Source organism: Antechinus flavipes, chromosome 1 (assembly GCF_016432865.1).
Source record: "Antechinus flavipes isolate AdamAnt ecotype Samford, QLD, Australia chromosome 1, AdamAnt_v2, whole genome shotgun sequence".
Lineage (NCBI taxonomy): Eukaryota > Metazoa > Chordata > Mammalia > Dasyuromorphia > Dasyuridae > Antechinus > Antechinus flavipes.
Window position 1 is genome coordinate 364,331,777 of NC_067398.1, and position 17,759 is coordinate 364,349,535.

Sequence of the window (17,759 nt, forward strand, 5' to 3'; positions counted from 1 at the left end):
ATATAATTTAGAAGAGCAGATACAGATTAAAAGAGGTAATAGCCATAATCTCATAGCTTAAGAATTTAAAAGGAAAGATAGTTCAAGAGAGCTAAGTGCTATGCAGACACACAGTGACAGGTGATCCCAAGAAAAGGTAGAGGTATCTAAAAAGACTGATGGGATTGTACAGAACTATTCCAAATTCATCTAAGATGACTAGGGGTCAGGAAGATTCACTATCATGGGAGCAATATATCCTTTTTCTTTGTCCTTTAACTTCTTGGGCAATCCAGAACTCATCTGTATTGTTTATTAATTTCCCTAGCCTGAATGAGATGCAAATTGCCAACTCTATTCTTTCTAGTCAGATGGAAGACTACCAGATCATACCATCTCCTATACCACTGTCTGCTAAGATGTTCCAGGCTTTAACATCTTAATTGTCTCAATACTCTGGAGATACCTGATCATTTGGCCTGTTGATAAAACTCAGAGACTTTTGGGCCTTAACATTCACCCTGATAATGAACCCTTAGGATTTGCAGACCTCTTTATCTTCTCTGAAGATGCACTTTCTTTTATGTGTTGTCTTCCTTAGTTGGAGTAAGAGCTCTTGAGAACAGAGACCATGTCACTTTTCTTTTTGTATCCTCAAAACCTCAGCACAGTGATTGGCAAATAATAAGCTCTTCACTTCATAAATATATTTTCATTCATGCATTGATTCAAAATGAAGTTTGAAAGTACTAAAAATGGCACATAATAAAGGAAAAATGAAGAAGAGGTCTTTAAGAATTAGTTCAGGGGGCAGTTAGGTGGCACAGTGGATAGAGCATCAGTCCTGAAATCAGGAGGACTGAATTCAAATTTGACTTCAGACACTTAATACTTCCTGGCTGTGTGACTCTGGGCGAGTCCCCTTTATCACCTTTAGATTTATGTGTATATTTACAAGCAAAAAGGGAAAAAGGCTCATTGGTTCAATACTACTATGACATTAACACTTCAGAGAGAGAAAGTAGACTTTTTCCTCGGTTTTGCTTCTGGGATACAAGAAAGATGATATTCATGCCAGAAATGGTACATAAACATAGTTAAGAAAAAAGAGATAATAAGGGAACATTTAATTCTAAATAAATTTTTCTTCAGACCAAGATGAATTACATTTCAAGAAACGCAAATCTGCGTTTTAGTTTCTTGCTTCATTGATTGTAATCTGTAAGGGTTTGTGTGATTCAGAATTGTGGAAAAGGGAGATTAAGGGTAAATGACACAATTTTTTAAAAGGGGAAAATTAATCTACTGACTTAGTTATTGTCAGTCAGCAAAATTATGTAGGAAATTGTCAAATGGATGATTTGTGAACACTGAGGGAAGTGGTGATTATTACGAGGCAAAATAGACTCTCTAAATACAAGTCATGTGAAACTTACTAAATTTCCTTTTCTGATAAGGTTACCAAACTGGTATTTTAGAGGAATGTGATAAACATAGTATGTTAGAATTTTGGCAAGGTATTCATTCAACATTCATTAAACAAACATGAAGAATTGGTAAGCATTTACAAAGCTTCTTTTAATATTTTGTGGACATGATGGAAAAGTATAGACTGTATAACACAATTGATTAGATTTTTAGGTGGGAATGATCCTTATCTTTAAAAGAATAATTAATTCATGTAGCAATATTCTCCAGTAGACAGCTCTATTGTGATACATTGCAAGACCTGGCTGTCTTTAACACCATTAAGCATTTTGATTATTTATTAATACAAAGACAGAATAGTATGAAGACATTGTTAGTATAGTTATTAGTTGCCAGAAGTATATAGCTAATATGAAAAAGGGATGAAGTCTATATTAATTTTAAAAGCTGTACTTATGGGGCAGCTAGATGGTGCAGTGGATAGAGCACCAGCCCTGAAGTCAGGAGGACCTGAGTTCAAATCTGGCCTTAGACACTTAACACTTCCCTAGCTGTTTGGCTCTGGGCAAGTCACTTAACTCCAATTGTCTCAGCAAAAACAAAACAAAACAAAACAAAACAAAAAAACCAACCAAACTGTACTTGTACAAAATAGTTCCTGTCGAAGAGACTTAAAACGTTCATGTCAAAGAACTTAAGTACTTTGGTTGCCTACAAGCTGAGTTTATAATGACTATCATACAAACTAATTTGACTTGGACCACCAGTTAATATAAGACTAACATTCATATTAAGGAGGTAAATATCCTCTTGTATTTTACCCTGGTCAGACCACAACATAATATTTATGACTCAACAAATACAACTCAATATTTTTAGCAGGTGATTAAATGAGTATGATGTTCTCTGTCACCCTTTTCTTCTTCCCCTATGCCCCAGCATTAATCAAGTCCAAGAATTGTTCATTTCTTTACTGTTTTTCACTCCTTCAGTTAATTTATGAATTTATCTTTCAGGGTCTTCACAATTGTGTTGTTGTCAGCAAGTTGGATCTAGCTAGATTTCTGTTTATACTTGGTCTAATCCAGATGTGTTTCCTATCTTTATTCTCTTTAGTGCATTTCTACCTCTTAATATGCATTTTTTAGGACTTGGTCTCAGAGTTCTAGTGTGGTATCTACTGTTCATGATGGTGAAAAAAATTCATCATAGAAATCCTTGAAGATCATTTCTATTTCTCTTCTTTTTGTTGTTTCTCATTCCATTTTTATCCTTCATTGCCCTTGGAGTGACTTTGCTTAGTTGAAACTCTCTAAATTGATTTTATCTTCTACTACTTTTCTGTTTTATTAGGACATACTGCTCATAATGTTCCAACATTCATCTTTGTAAGATCTTACAAATGAGCTTAGTATTCTAAATTGGATTTGCTATTGGCTGCTATATCTCTCTGCTTGGGAAGTAAGTTAGATATTTGCTAAGTGTAGCACTCTTTAGGCTGTTCTGGCCTTCTTTTTTGAGAGTTGATTTATATAATTTAAACTTTTTTTTTAATTAAAGCTTTTTATTTACAAAACGTATGCATGGGTAATTTTCAACACTGATCCTTGCAAAACCTTGTGTTCCAAATTTTCCCTTCCTTCCTGCCACTCTCTCCCCTAGAGGGTGGATAATCCAATACATGTTAAATATGCTAAAATATATGTTAAAACCAATATACATCTATTTATAAAATTATCTTGTTGCATAAGAAAAATTAGATAAAGGAGGGAAAAAAATGGAGAAAGAAAACAAAATGCAAGCAAAACAATAGAAAGAGTGAAAATGCTATGTTGTGGTCCACACTCAGTTCTCACAATCTTCTCTCTGAGTGTAGATGGCTCTCTTCATCACAAGATCACTGGAACTGGCATCAGTCATCTCATTGTTGAAAAGAGGCACATCGATCAGAATTGTTCATTGTATATAGTCTTGTTGCCATGTACAGTGATCTCCTGGTTCTGCTCATTTCATTTAGTATCAGTTCACATAGGTCTCTCCAGGCCTCTCTGAAATCATCCTGCTGATCATTTCTTACAGAACAATAATATTCCATAACATTTATATACCACAATTTATTCAGCCATTCTCCAATTGATGGGCATCCACTCAGTTTCCAGTTTCTGGCCACTACAAACAGGGCTGCCACAAACATTTTTGCATATGTGGGTCCTTTTCCTTCCTTTAAGATCCCGCTGGGATATAAGCTCAATAGTAACACTGTGGGGCAAAGGGTATGCACATTTTGTTAGTTCTTTGGGCATAGTTACATATGGCTCTCCAGAACAGTTGGATCCGTTCACAGTTCTACCAACAACGTATCAGTGTCCCAGTTTTCCCACATCCCCTATAACATTCGTCATTATCTCTTCCTATCATCTTAGACAATCTCACAGGTGTGAAGTAGTATCTCAGAATTGTCTTAATTTGCATTATTCAGATCAATAGTAATTATAGAACCTTTTTGTATGACTAGACATGGTTTTAATTTCTTCATCTGAAAATTGTCTTTTCATATCCTTTGACCATTTATCAATTGGAGAATGACTTGAATTCTTATAAATTTGAGTCAATTCTCTAAGTATTTTAGAAATGAGGCCTTTATTAGAACCCTTTTCATTTAAACTTTCACATGAAGTATGTATGTATATTCTCCTGTAGAGAAGTGTTTTTGTTTTTGATTTTTATGAAAGTTATTGTTAGTGGGAAAATATAGACTCTTACAGTGATATTTCTCAGTAGAGTCTTTGTCAAATACAGTTGACTGAAAGGTATAGGGGATACAAGATCCCAATTTGCTTTTTGATTGTTAATTATAAAAAAGCATTGAGTTGATCCATAAAGCAAAGTATTGAAATTTCCTTTGAAAATGTAACAACTAAGTTAACCTTAATGACAATAACAAGGAGTGGAAATGATAGGAACCTTATGGGAAGAGAAGAAATCTTAGCATTTGTGATAGAGGAGATTAGAAAGCTAGGCTTAGTTTTACTAAGTTCTTTAAATTTTAGGAAAGCAGATTTAAAATTTACATTTAAAGAATAGCAGGCTAAACCTTTGAAAGGAATGGAAAGAATGTTTTTGATGAGTAGCAAAAGAAAAGCTGTTTAAAGATGTGACTGTACAGGTAATTTAAGTTAATAATTAAGTTAATTTAAGTTTTGAAAAGACATGCAGCAAATTTAGATAAAATTAGGCAAGTGAAGATAAATTCAAGGTGGAACTATGAATTGATGTAATTTTCTTAGAAACAATTTGGGATTTTATGAGGTCACTCATTTGTTTCCTTTGACTCAGCAGTTCATGATGATTTGCATACTGAAAGGTCTAAAATATTCGTAGCCATAATTTTTGTGGCAGCAAAGAATTGAAAACAAAGTAGGTACTCGCTAATAGGGAAATTGCTGAACTAATTGTGGCATGTGTATGAAATGGAGCATAATTTTGTCATAAGAAATGCTAAATACAAGGAATTTTTGGAAAGAGAAGTAGAGTGAAGGAGGCAAAATCAGGAGAATTCTTTTCTCCTACTCTCCTCCTCCTTTCTCCCTCTTCTTTCCCTGCTCCCTCAACATATGTGTCAATGAAAACAACACTGAAAAGGGGCTCAAGTCCAAGTATTTGGTTTGACCAATCTTGGTCATAAAGCACAGACTTTGAAACATAATCTTGTTCTCTTGGTAGAATCATAGGAAACTGTGGATGTGGAATGCCACATTTATTCTGATAGATTAAATTGTTGGTTGTTATTTTTAACTATTATTCTTTGTTACTTGAGAGGATTCATTATATATCAAGAGTTATATCAGGAAATAATTGATGTAACAAGTAAGTCAGAGGAAGACTAGTGCAGGTGGATGAGATTCTTGATAAGCTGCTTATTGAACCAGATAGCCTTTGAGATTTCTTCCAACTTTGAGAATCTCTGATTCTGGGACTTTTTCCACTATATAATGCTGATGGAAATCTTAGAACCATATTATGTAAGAAAGTGTTGGAGAAATTGGCAATTTTTAGCATGGAGAGGAAAAGACTTTAGAGGTAAGGAATATGGGAAATAGATGTGAGATAGCTGTCCTCAGATATTTGAAGGGATGTCATATTACTTCACATGTGTAAAGTGCATAAAGTTTACCACGCTCTTGGTCTAGTAGTCGGTCAAGTAGTGGTATAAGTGTTGTTCCCTCTATTACATATGCAGAAACCGAATACTTAGCCAACAAGTATTTATTTATTAAGTAGCTCTTATAATGTCCTAGGTATACTGTGTTAAATGCTTGGGGTAAGAAGGCAAAATAATTTCTTACCTCCAAGGAGTAAATGTAATTTGGAGGGGGGAGGGGGCATAACATTAGAAAGGATCAGGAAAGGTGTCCTGTAGGAGGTGCCTCTGGATCTGCACTTTGAAGAAAGTGAGGGATCCTAATTAGAAGAGGTGAGAAGGAAGGATGTTCCAGACTCTGCAGTGGCCTCTGCAGAGGGATGGAAATAGGAGAAGTAATGTTCTGTATGAGGAAAAGCACGTAGGGCAGTGTAGCTGCAGTGTATGAAGGAGAGGACCATGTGATAGAATTGAAAGGTAGATTGGAACAGGGTCACTAGGCAGTTCTGGCCTCCTTAGGGTGGGAGCAGTGGGAGTCCTCCCTCATGGACTTTGGGGTCTGTGTTGGCCTGTTCCCAGTTTATGAAAGCTTTAATTGCCAAACAGAGGAGTTTGTATTTTGTACAAGAGGTGATGGGGAGGGGCTGAATAGACAAAAAATGACTTTTGTTTTAGATGTCTTGAGTTTGAAATGTTTACAGGACAACTACTTAAAATGTTCATTAGGCAGTTAGTGATGTGGAACTGGAATTCAGGAAAGATATTAGGGCTAGAAATATAAATCTGGGATTCACTGGCATTGAGATATGTTAATTGAACACATAGGAACTGATGAGGGATGCAATGATTTACCCATGGTCTCATCTCAGAACTAGTAAATACCATCTGAAAAAGTATAGCACTAGGTGATATCTCAGGATCAGAGTTATAGGAAGATTTTAGCTATAATTTTATTGAACTATCCAAGATCATGTTGACTTTTTTGGCAGCCATCATCAACTTTGATTCATGTCAAGCTTGTTACCAACCAAATCCTATTAGTCTTTTTCATATGAATTGCATTTTGGTCACCTTTCCTCCATTCTTTGCGTGTGTGTGTGTATGTGGTTTTTTTTTTACTTCAGCATAGGACTTTAATCCACTTGAGCTTTGGTTATTTGCAAATTTGAGAAAAAAATTTTCTTAACATAGTATAACGATTGGAACTATCCAGAAAAAGAGTATTATTATTAAGTTTTATTAAGTAGTGAGTTTGTGGTCACTATAAATATACATACAAAATTTTTCATAAAAGTGAATGCTCATTTTTCATAAAAGGGAAATTCCTACGTTGGGAAGACAATTAGACTAGATGACATCTGAAGTTCCTTATAACAATAAAAGTTTAAGGTTATTTTATTCTGATATAAATATTATTAAGAGGGTGCTAACTGATCCTTTTTAGAGTTCTTTAAGGTGTATAGTATGTCAACTTAGGTAATGATTAAGAAATTTAATTTATCTTTCATGAAGTCTCAACAGACATTTCACATTATAACTTAAACCTTTTCATATGATCTTGGAAACAAAATTTATTTATCTTCAAAACCAACATAATATCAATTATAGTAATTGATACAGGATGTTTATTTATGGCTATCTTGTTCCCACCTCAGCTGCTTTTTTCTTTTTTTTTTTTTTTTTTAATTTTTATTTAATAATTACTTTATATTGACAGAATCCATGCCAGGGTAATTTTTTTACAACATTATCTCTTGCACTTGTTTCTGTTCCGATTTTTCCCCTTCCTCCCTCCACCCCCTCCCCTAGATGGCAAGCAGTTTTATATATGTTAGATATGTTGCAGTATATCCTAGATACAATATATGTTTGCAGAACCGAACAGTTCTCTTGTTGCACAGGGAGAATTGGATTCAGAAGGTAAAAATAACCCAGGAAGAAAAACAAAAATGCAGATAGTTCACATTCGTTTCCCAGTGTTCTTTCTTTGGATGTAGCTGCTTCTGTCCGTCATTTATCAATTGAAACTCAGTTAGGTCTCTCTATCAAAGAAATCCACTTCCATCAAAATACATCCTCATACAATATCGTTGTCAAAGTGTATAATGATCTCCTGGTTCTGCTCATTTCACTTAGCTTCAGTTCATGTAAGTCTCACCAGTCCTCTCTGTATTCATCCTCTCAGCTGCTTTTTTCTACAAGGCTTTACTAACTATGATATAACAACCTTGTAGCATGTCTTCACTTTTAGACTGTAAAAGTCCTGAAATAGCTTCAGTTTCTTGGTTTATATGAGTGGTGATTCTCTCATTCTGTGAGGGAAGCAGAGCTTACTTATTATTCATTTCATCTGAGTAATAGTACCTCCAAACCTTTCTTATCCTAGCAAAAGGCAGAGATTGTTATTGTGAATCCCTGTTTACCCTAGTGCATATCCCTTGAGTCCTTGATTAAAAAGTTGTTGGAAACAATGTCTTGGTACCTTTAGGGAGGGCCTGGTGATGAAAATTTTTCTTTAGAGTACATTTTTTTCCTAGTGCTTTATTTGATATTCTGATGATGTTTTTCAGAACTGCAACCCTTTGGGAATCACAGCAAGTCGCTCTGGACAGTGAGCTGTTGGATGCAATTCCCAAACAGTATGTTAACCGAGAAGAGCAGATTACACTGCATTTGGAGTGTCGGGGTAGTAGTGGCAGGAAATGCCAGGGAGCAGCTGTTGTCACAGTTCAGGTAAAAGCGAGTTTCATTCATTTGATAGATATTTGCTCAGTGTCTATGATATACCTAGTCCTATTAGGAATGCAAAAGAATAAAATTGGCTGCAAGAAATTTATCATTTATTTAAGAAGACATGAAATTAATCACATGTGTTGTTAAATAGAAGCTATAAACAGTATATAGCATGAAAGTTCTGAGAAAGAGGTTATAGTACTTAGAGAAGGTTTCATGGAAGGGGTGAGACATAAACTGGACTTTGAAAGATTTGGAAACAATAATTTGGCTAAATGGTTGAGAGGGTAATAATTGAAGGCACAGAGATAAAAACATATATATTATATTCAGGGGCTAGTTAATAGGACAGCCTGGTTGGAAAGGGTCTAGGGGAGAAACTATAGATAAAATTGGAAAGCCAGGTGGGGTCTGAACTATAAAAATCATTGAATTCTAGGCTAAAGAATATAGATCATAATATATTAGTTGGTGGGAATCACTGAAAGTATGTAAGTAGAAGAGTAAGAAATATAAATAATGAATTAATTATTGAAGCAGTGTAGAATCTGGTAGTGATTTGTAGGCTGTATTAGAAATATGACTAGAAATATAAATAATGAATTAATTATTGAAGCAGTGTAGAATCCGGTAGTGATTTGTAGGCTGTATTAGAAATATGACTAAAAGAATTGTTGAATTAGAAATATTATTCTTCTCTCAGAAACATCTTTTCAAATTATAATGACAATTTCAGAACAGGATTTGGGATAAAAGTGTCAATAGTTCTTGAGTTGAAAGTTTTTTAAGAGAGTAGCTACCTGCTATCCAAATGCATTTTTTCTGCATTCATGGGTATCTTTTCAATAACCCATGTAGCTATTATGTTAGAGTTTGTGATGTCATCTAGGTGGATATTTTGTTCACTGATATAGATTACAACTTTACCATGTTTTTTTGCTTACATAGTTATATAGATCTTCCATAGAATATTTACTAAATGGCTAGAGGCATTCTGCTGATTCTTTTCTTATTTCTGGGATATCAAAGTGCCATCTGATTTATCAGTTGCCTCTGATTTTTGCAATTTGATTGCCCCACCCCTTTTTTTTCTTTTGTCCTACATAGCTTCAGAGATTTTTTTTTTTATACTTTTTACTACTTCTTGCTTGGAGGTCATCTTTGTTACTATATGGCATCTTATTTATACCTACAGTATATTTTCCTATTTTGATTATGAATTGATCATAGTGTGCTATGATTCATAGTCATTCTAGCTTTTGAAAACAACTTTCCTTTGTGTGTGAGATGGGATCTCTAATGTGATCCAATCAGATTTTGTCTTAATTCTGGGATTAGATAATATATGTGTGAGACACATAATTTATGTCTCATATGCTGATGGACTCTGAGAACTGTGAGTTCAGATCCATGCTTTAGTTTGCACGATATACACACACAAAATACATTTTTCATCTTATTCTTCTAGTATGGAAGTCTTACAGTCCTAGCCTCATTTGGATGATTGCTCAGAAACCTCTGACTCATTGTTGTCCAGACCAATATTTTGTCCTTAATAGGGATGGGAATTAGATGCAAACTTAGTCTAGCATCTGTTAGCAGCTTTCTTTTAAGACAGATTTAGGGAAGAGAATCAAATTTTGGTTACCATGAGGTTTGGGGAATGTCCATTGAGTTGGTTAGTTTTGTTGTGACAGTGATTACCTTCTATACCCTCAGCCCCATCAGGATTCTTACAACATATATCATTGTGGGGTAATAAAAAGAGGACTGTATTTGAAATAGGGAAACTTCAATTTAAACATCAGCTTTGACATGTAATGGCTGTATGACCATGAGCAACTCATATAATCTTGATGAACCTCAGTTTACTCATCTGTAAAATGGGAATATTAATACTTGTATTATCTACAGGATTATTATTTGTAAACTTTAAAGTGCTATGTAAATGTGAGTTATTTATTTTAAATTTTGTTGAGCCAATTGGGGTTAAGTGACTTGCCCAGGGTCACACAGCTAGGCAGTAAAGTGTTTTGGGCTGGATTTGAACTCAGGTGCTCCTGACTTCAGGGGTAGTGCTCTCTATCTGCTGTGCATCTAGCTGTCCCGAGTTAGTTATTTTTATTGCATGAAAATATAGTACTTAAATATTTAACTGTCACCTTCTATAAATAATATACCTGATATACCTCAAGTAGTTCTTGAGAATGACTTTTATGTTGTGATTTCATTATCAAAGTTAGAATGGTGCTTTCCAAGGGTCCTCAAATTTTTTAAATAGGAGGCCAGTTCACTGTCCCTCAGACTGTTGGAGGGCCGGACTATAGTCAAAACAAGAACTTTGTTTTGTGGGCCTTTAGATAAAGAAACTTCATAGCCCTGGGTGAGGGGGATAATTGTCCTCAGCTGCCACATCTGGCCCGTTGGCCGTAGTTTGAGGACCCCTGCTTTGGATCTTTTGTTCTGCCAGTGAACAATCGAATACTGGAGTAGCTGATAAGTAGCTACTTTCTTTTATTACAGAATTCAAATTTCTTAGCTGCCTCCCTTGGAAAGATTCTTTTGAATACTGATTGACATCCTCAGATATCCTTGCTATGGTTTTACAAATCCAGGTGCTAGCCAGGGAGAAAGCAGTGAAAATGAAGGGCGAGGCAGCATTTGGCCCTTAAAAGTTAAGAGTACTGAAGTTGGAGCAGCAAGTCCTAGGTCCTTATCTTGTCACTTATTAATAAGGGTGAGGCTGGGCAATTACTTGACTTTCCTTCTGAAGGAAACTTTCCTGTGGAAGGAAAATAATCCCTATAATATTCATCTCACTGTATTTTTTTTTTTTTTTTGACTGAGGCAATTGAGGTTAAGTGACTTGCCCAGGGTCACACAACCAGGACGTGTAAAGTTTATTAGGTCTGATTTGAACTCAGGTCCTCTTGACTTCAGGGCTGGTGCTCTATACACTGCACCACCTAGCTGCCCATCTCACTGTGTTTTTTGTGAGGCTTAAGTGAGAATTGTAAACTTTAAAGGGTTATATAAATGTCCCTTATTATTCTTCTCGCCTGTGTTTCAGTGAAACAGTATTTTGCTTAGCAATATCTGCCTTATGGAGACTTGGAATTTCTTTACCTTCTTTAAGAATCTTCATTATGTAGTTTATATTTGAAAATATTTAAAGGTTCATTTAATAGTTTATCTTAGAATTCTCATTGAGTTCTCAATTTGTTAATAATTTTTGTGGCAAAGAGAGCCTTGGAAATTTCCATCTTTCTGCAAATGCGTTTAGTTTATTTTAGACTGAGAAAAGCTGAACACATTTCATGGGAAAGTGAACGTGCTTTCCTTTTGGTTCCCTCTCCTAATATTCAGTGATTTTCCCTAAGGAAACAGATTACTTTGTGGCAGGGTGCCTTTTGTTGCATTCCTGTACTATGATGCAGTTTTTGATTTACTGTCATGTGAAGGTTAGATTCATATTTACAACCTAGATATGAAAGTGAATTTCTAGCCCCCTTTGCACAATTTTAGAATCCCCTCTTAGCTTATTCTTGCCACTTTTTTGAATTTTTTAGGTAGTTATAAGTGACTCAAGTAAAATGACTTTCAGTCTTTCTTTTGTTCTATTGTTTAAAACGTGTAATTATGGGTTGACTTATTCAGCCAAAAAATCAGAAAGACCTAAATACTGTGGTGGGAGCAGTATGGAAAAATGATAAATTTAGATATCTACAAATTAAATATCAAATCAGTCTCTTTTAAACTTTCTGACTTTTTAAAGAGCCTAATTTGCACCCCCCAAGTTTGAGAATATTCCCTTTTTTTCCCCTTTATTAAAGCGTTTTATTTTTCAGGATATATGCATGGACAATTCTTCAACATTAGCTCTTGCAAAACCTTGTGTTCCAGTTTTTCCCCCCTTCCCCAAGATGGCAATATTTATAGAATTGTATTGCTGCACAAGAAAAATCAAATCAAAGCAGAAAAAATGAGAAAGAAAATAAAATGCAAGCAAACAACAACAAAAAGAGTGAAAATGCTATGTTGTGGTCCACACTTAGTTCTCACAATCCTCTCTCTGGGTGTAGATGGCTCTCTTCATCACTGAACAATTGGAACTGGTCTGAATTATCCCATTGTTGAAGAGAGCCACATCCATCAGAATTGATCATCATATGATCTTGTTAATTTGCACTTTTTTACAATATTATTATATGGTTCAAATCAGTGATTGCCAACTTAAGGCATAAATATTCCCAAGACACATCTGAAACAATCCTTATTTGTACACCCCAGCCCTAACCTCTCTCTTGACTTAATCTCCTGACTTCTACTTCCTGCTGGGCATCTAAAACTAAATGTGTAGTAGACATCTCAAATTCTACATATCCCAAACTGAAATCATTATCTTTTCTTCCAAATCCTTCTTTCTTCCTAACTTACCTACTACTGATAAGGGTGTTGCCATCTTCCTAGGCATCTAGAGCTGCAACTTAGGTGAAATCCTCGACTTCTCACTCTTACTCTCCATAGCCTCCCTTGCCAAGTTCTGTTCATTCTGCCCTTTTCTCTCCTCTGACACTGCCTCGATTCTGGTGCAGGGCCTTCTGCTTTCATGCCTGGACTTTTGCATAACCTGCTGGTGAGTCTACTTACCTTAGCTCTCCAATCCATTCCATTCTCTGCCTCCTGTGAAACTGATCTTGCTGAAACACAGTTCTAATTATGTTATACCTATATCCCCATTCAGCTCTAGGGCTTCTTTTACCTAAATACAAAATCCTCTCTTTGGCTTTTAAAGTCTTTCATAATATGGCCTTCTCCCATCTTTAAAGTTCTCTTACAACTTAGCTTCTTGCTCTTCCTCACACATGATACTCCCTTATCCCAATTGCGTTTTCACTGGCTTTTCCTCATGCTTGCAGTTCTCTTTCTCCTTATTTTCTTTTTGCTTCTCTGGCTTCCTTCCAGTTTCAACAACTTCTGGGGAACTCGCCTTCCACCGAGTTAATTAATTAATTTAAAACTTCAATACAAAGTAGAAAAAAAAATGCCATGTGAACAGCAGAACATAAAAGAGAATTCAAAATATGAGACAATAAATTTTTATTTCAATGAAGCCTATATAATCAAGGACAGAGCTGTATTCAGAGCTGTCCATCTTTGCTTCCTTGTAGGTTTTCTTTTGTTCTCGGCTGAGTATTTTTAATTTTATTCCCTTTCTCCCTTTCCTCCTGTCACTTCTTCCAAGATGGCTACAATTAAATCCTGATATATTTATATGTATGCACACATACACATACAATTCATATATATAGATATTTATAATCATGCACATGTACACATGTACATTCATATACATCTATGTAAGACTGTATTACATTTGTTTATCTCTGTTTTTCAGAAGGTGGATAACATCATCTTTCATAAGTCTAAGTCTCCAAAATTTTCTAAATCTACTTCCAACTGTTTCCTGTCTAGTTATTTTACATAGTTTAAAATAATATTGATTACTCTGGCTGAAATATAGTGAAGTTTCCCTGTTTTTCTTTTTTAATTAAATGTATTTTAACTCTGATTAACTTTTGATTAAATATTTTTGGTTGCACATTATTTATTTATTTTTAAAGATTATATTTATTAAATATTTTCCCCTAGTTAGCTTTAGAACAATTATTTTACATTTGTTTTTAAAACTTTTGAGTTTCAGGTTCTCTCCCTTATCCCATCCCCAATTAAGAAACCATATGTGAAATTATGCAAAACATTTCATAAAAATCATGTTGTGAAAGAAAACATAGATCTCTCATTATAATGAAAAACAGCAAAACCTCAAGAAAAATAAAGTTAAAAAAAGTGAAAGAGAGGGAGAGGGAAAGGGGAGAGAGATGAATGAGTAATTCAGTCTGTATTCAGACACAATACACTCATTTTCTTGAGTTCATTTACTAACTGTGTGATCCTGGGCAAATTTCTTGTATTTGAAAATCAAATTTCCTATTCAGCTCTGGAGGTGTGGTGTGGTGTGGTGGTGGTGGTGGTGGTGGTGGTGGTGGTGGTGGTGGTATGTGTTGTTTTAACCACAAATGCTTGAAAATCCTTTATTTCATAGAATTTCCACCCTTTCCCCTGAAGGATTTTACTCAGTTTTGCTGGGTAGGTGATTCTTGTAGTAATCTTAACTTCATTGCTCTCCAGAATATCATACTCCAAGCCCTCTAATCCTTTAATGTAGAAGCTGCTAAATCTTGTGTTATCCTGACTATGGCTTCACTATACTTGAAGTGTTTGTTTCTGAATGCTTCTAGTATTTTCTCCTTGATCTGGAAATTCCAGAATTTGGTTATAATATTCCTGGAAGTATTCATTTGGGGATCTCTTTCAGGAAGTGATTGGTGAATTCTTTCAGTTTCTATTTTACCCTTTGGTTCTAGAATATCAGGACAGTTTCTTGAAAGATGATGTCTGGGCTCTTTTTTTTTTTTTTTTTTTTAAATTTTTTTAATGACTTTCAGGTAGACCAATAATTTAAAAATTCTCTCTCCTGGATATATTTTCCAGGTCAGTTGTTTTTCCAATAAGGCATTTCACTTTTTTTTTTTTCTGTTTTTTCATTTTTTAAAAATTTTGTTTTATTGTATCTTGATTTCTCATAAAGTCATTAGCTTCTTTTTGCTGAATTCTAATTTTTAAGAAATTACTTTCCTCAGTGAGCTTTTGTACTTCTTTCCCATTTGGCCAATTTTGCTTTGTAAGGCATTCTTTTCCTCATTTACTTTTTGTATTCTCAATTCTTTACCTAATTTTTCCTCTGTCTCTCTTACTTGTTCTTCAAAGATCCTTTTGAAGTTCTACCATAGCTTGAGCCCAATTCTTGTTTTTCTTGGAGCTTTGGATGTAGGAGTTTTGACTTTGTTATTATTTTCTGAGTGTGTATTTTGATTTTCCTTGTCACCATAGTAACTTTTAATGGTCAGAAACTTCTTCTTGTTTGCTCATTTTCCTAGCCTATTACTTGGATTTTTACTCTTTCTTAAAATAGGGCTCTGTTTCCAGGGTGGAGGTGCACTCAAGCTGTTTTCAGAGATCCTTCTAGGAACCTGACTACAAGCCCTCTTTTCTGGCCTGGATCTGCCCCCCTGTAGTTGAAAGCTCTAGTGTGTCAAACCAACGGAGTCCTGCTTAGCTGGTGCTGTAGCTGGAGTTGCGCTGGTGGGCCCTACACTGGGGTTCCATGCTTGACTCCTGACCTGTTGCCACAGACCTTTCAAGTCCTCTTTAGTGTCACTCATTTGAGAGACCTGAAAGTCACAGCACTATCACTGATTCAGAAGTTCTACTTTATTGAAGCTGGGGTTGGAGTTATGGTTGAACTGTGTTGGCAGTTCTAACCCTGTTATTTGTAAAGCATCCTAGTAGATGACAGGAGTTATACAATAATAAATAATGCACAGTCCCTGCTTTCATGGAACTTATAGTCTAACACGAGAGGTTTTATGTATATAAATAGAAATTAGACAGTTATATCCACAAAAAAGATGAAAAATTGTTCTTTGAGCTCAAATGATGATTTGAACAATTCCAGTTTTGTAGATGGTAGGAGATCAGGAAAGGCAGGAGTTTAAAATTTTTTTTAACATTCTTTTATTGAAGTCACTAAAATTTTTGTTAGTTTGAAGGTAAGCATAAGAATGAAGCTATTAGTCAACAACTTCATGTTTTACGTAAAGAAGTGAAGCAGTTACAAGCAGAAGCCTCCAAACCACCATCACAGAATATTGTGGAAGCAGCTGTGCATGCTGAGAACTTGATTACGTAAGTTTTTAAAGACATCATTAAGTCTCCTTTCTAGAAGAATATAGGTCTAAATTTGAATTTATTTATGAATGTGATATTGCATTAATAAATAGTATCACCTAGCCTTAATTAGTATTTATAGATCAGCATTTTGCAATAATATCCCTTAATATTTTCAGAGTTGTCTTATATATTTCAAACAACTTGCATAGGTTGTAAGCCAGGTTTGTATTAGAGATGTTCAAGAGAATCAGAACTCTAAAGGACTCAGTAAATATTAAGTATTAAAGGATAAATCTCGGGTCCTACATTGAAAATTAGAAAGATACCTTGGAGGTCACTGAGTTAAAACTTCATTTTACAGATAAGAAAACAGGTCCTAAGAGGCTAAGTGTCTTGTTTAAAGTCACACAGAAAGGGAATAGCAAGGTTGAGCTGTGAACCCAGATTTTTTGACTCCAGATCCAGGATTCTTTCCACTTCTGCCTCCTTTAGTCATCTTTTCTCTTGTTCATCAATTATGAAAAATTGAACCCCTGCTTGTTTTCAGGATTATTCTCTACCTAGACCTACTAGCGCAAGGCAGGGGAGGATTCTGCAGAGGAGCAGGATGGGCAAAACTACAGTGCCTGCTACTCCCAGGTGTTGCCTTTTAGAGAATTTACAGCTCATTTTGTAAACTCTGAGAATAAACAAAGGTTTTTAATGAAAAGCATATCTTTTATTCTCTTGATGTGTATACTGCAACATTGAGGATTTGATTCTTAAGTTAAAAACTTAATTCTTGTCTTTTATACATATTTGGAGCAATACAGTAGAACACCAGAGGATCTGACCTAAAGAGCTTAAAATAAAGATTATAATGGCATATACTTTGCAGATAATATGTAGTTGAATAATATAAACAATGCATACAGAACATTTAACTGCAAATTCAAGAGTAGGAGAAGTGAGTTAATTTGAGCTTGTTTTTATTAAGGTTGAGCTTGTCCTAGAAGAACCAGAAATTCATAGATGCTCAAAAGATGACATGTAAAGCTATCATGAAAATGGGGTAGGTAAATAATTGCCCCTATGGAATGAATGAAATTATTAATAGAGAGCCTTAGACTACCTGCACAAATTTTGCCAGAGGAAAAAATGGAAGGAACATAAGGAAACATTCCTAAGAATTGTGATTTTTCTATCAGTAGATAATAATATTTTTTCTCATTTTCTTCCAGGGCCTTAGTGAATGCCTATAAGTTGCAGCCCACACCTGGTATTCAGAAAGTTGGTATTAGCCTGTTCTTTACAGTTGTGGAGTATGTGTGTGATGAGACACAACGTCACCCTCCTACAAGACAATTCTTTACCTCCTGTATTGAGATCTTAGGACAGGTAAGTTTAGATGTATTTCATGGGTTCACATTTACTGAATTTTCACATTTTGTTACCCTATGTACTTTTATCAATCAGGTAAAGTTGGTGTTGACTTAAGACATAATAGCTAATCTTTTGACTCCCCTCAACTTAAAAAAAATTATTACCCAAATTTTTGTGTGACATCAAATACGATGTATTGTACTTTCATTTATTTTGTTAAACGTTTCTCAATTACATTTTAATCTCACTCAGATTGCCAGGGGATTTTTTGCCAAATTTTGAGATCCTTGACTGTGAGTTTGACATCTCTGGTGTGGGATAT

General features: G+C 35.0%; 1 protein-coding gene across 1 annotated transcript in view; it reads left to right on the plus strand.

Moving 5' to 3' along the window:
- The window catches only part of EPG5 (ectopic P-granules 5 autophagy tethering factor), a 140,343-nt gene that overhangs the window by 83,257 nt on the left and 39,327 nt on the right, over positions 1–17,759 (plus strand). The window contains exons 27-29 of the mRNA XM_051969688.1: positions 8,119–8,281; positions 15,948–16,090; positions 17,296–17,452. Of these exons, the coding sequence (XP_051825648.1) occupies positions 8,119–8,281; positions 15,948–16,090; positions 17,296–17,452 (463 nt within the window). The remainder of the gene's footprint in view (positions 1–8,118; positions 8,282–15,947; positions 16,091–17,295; positions 17,453–17,759) is intronic.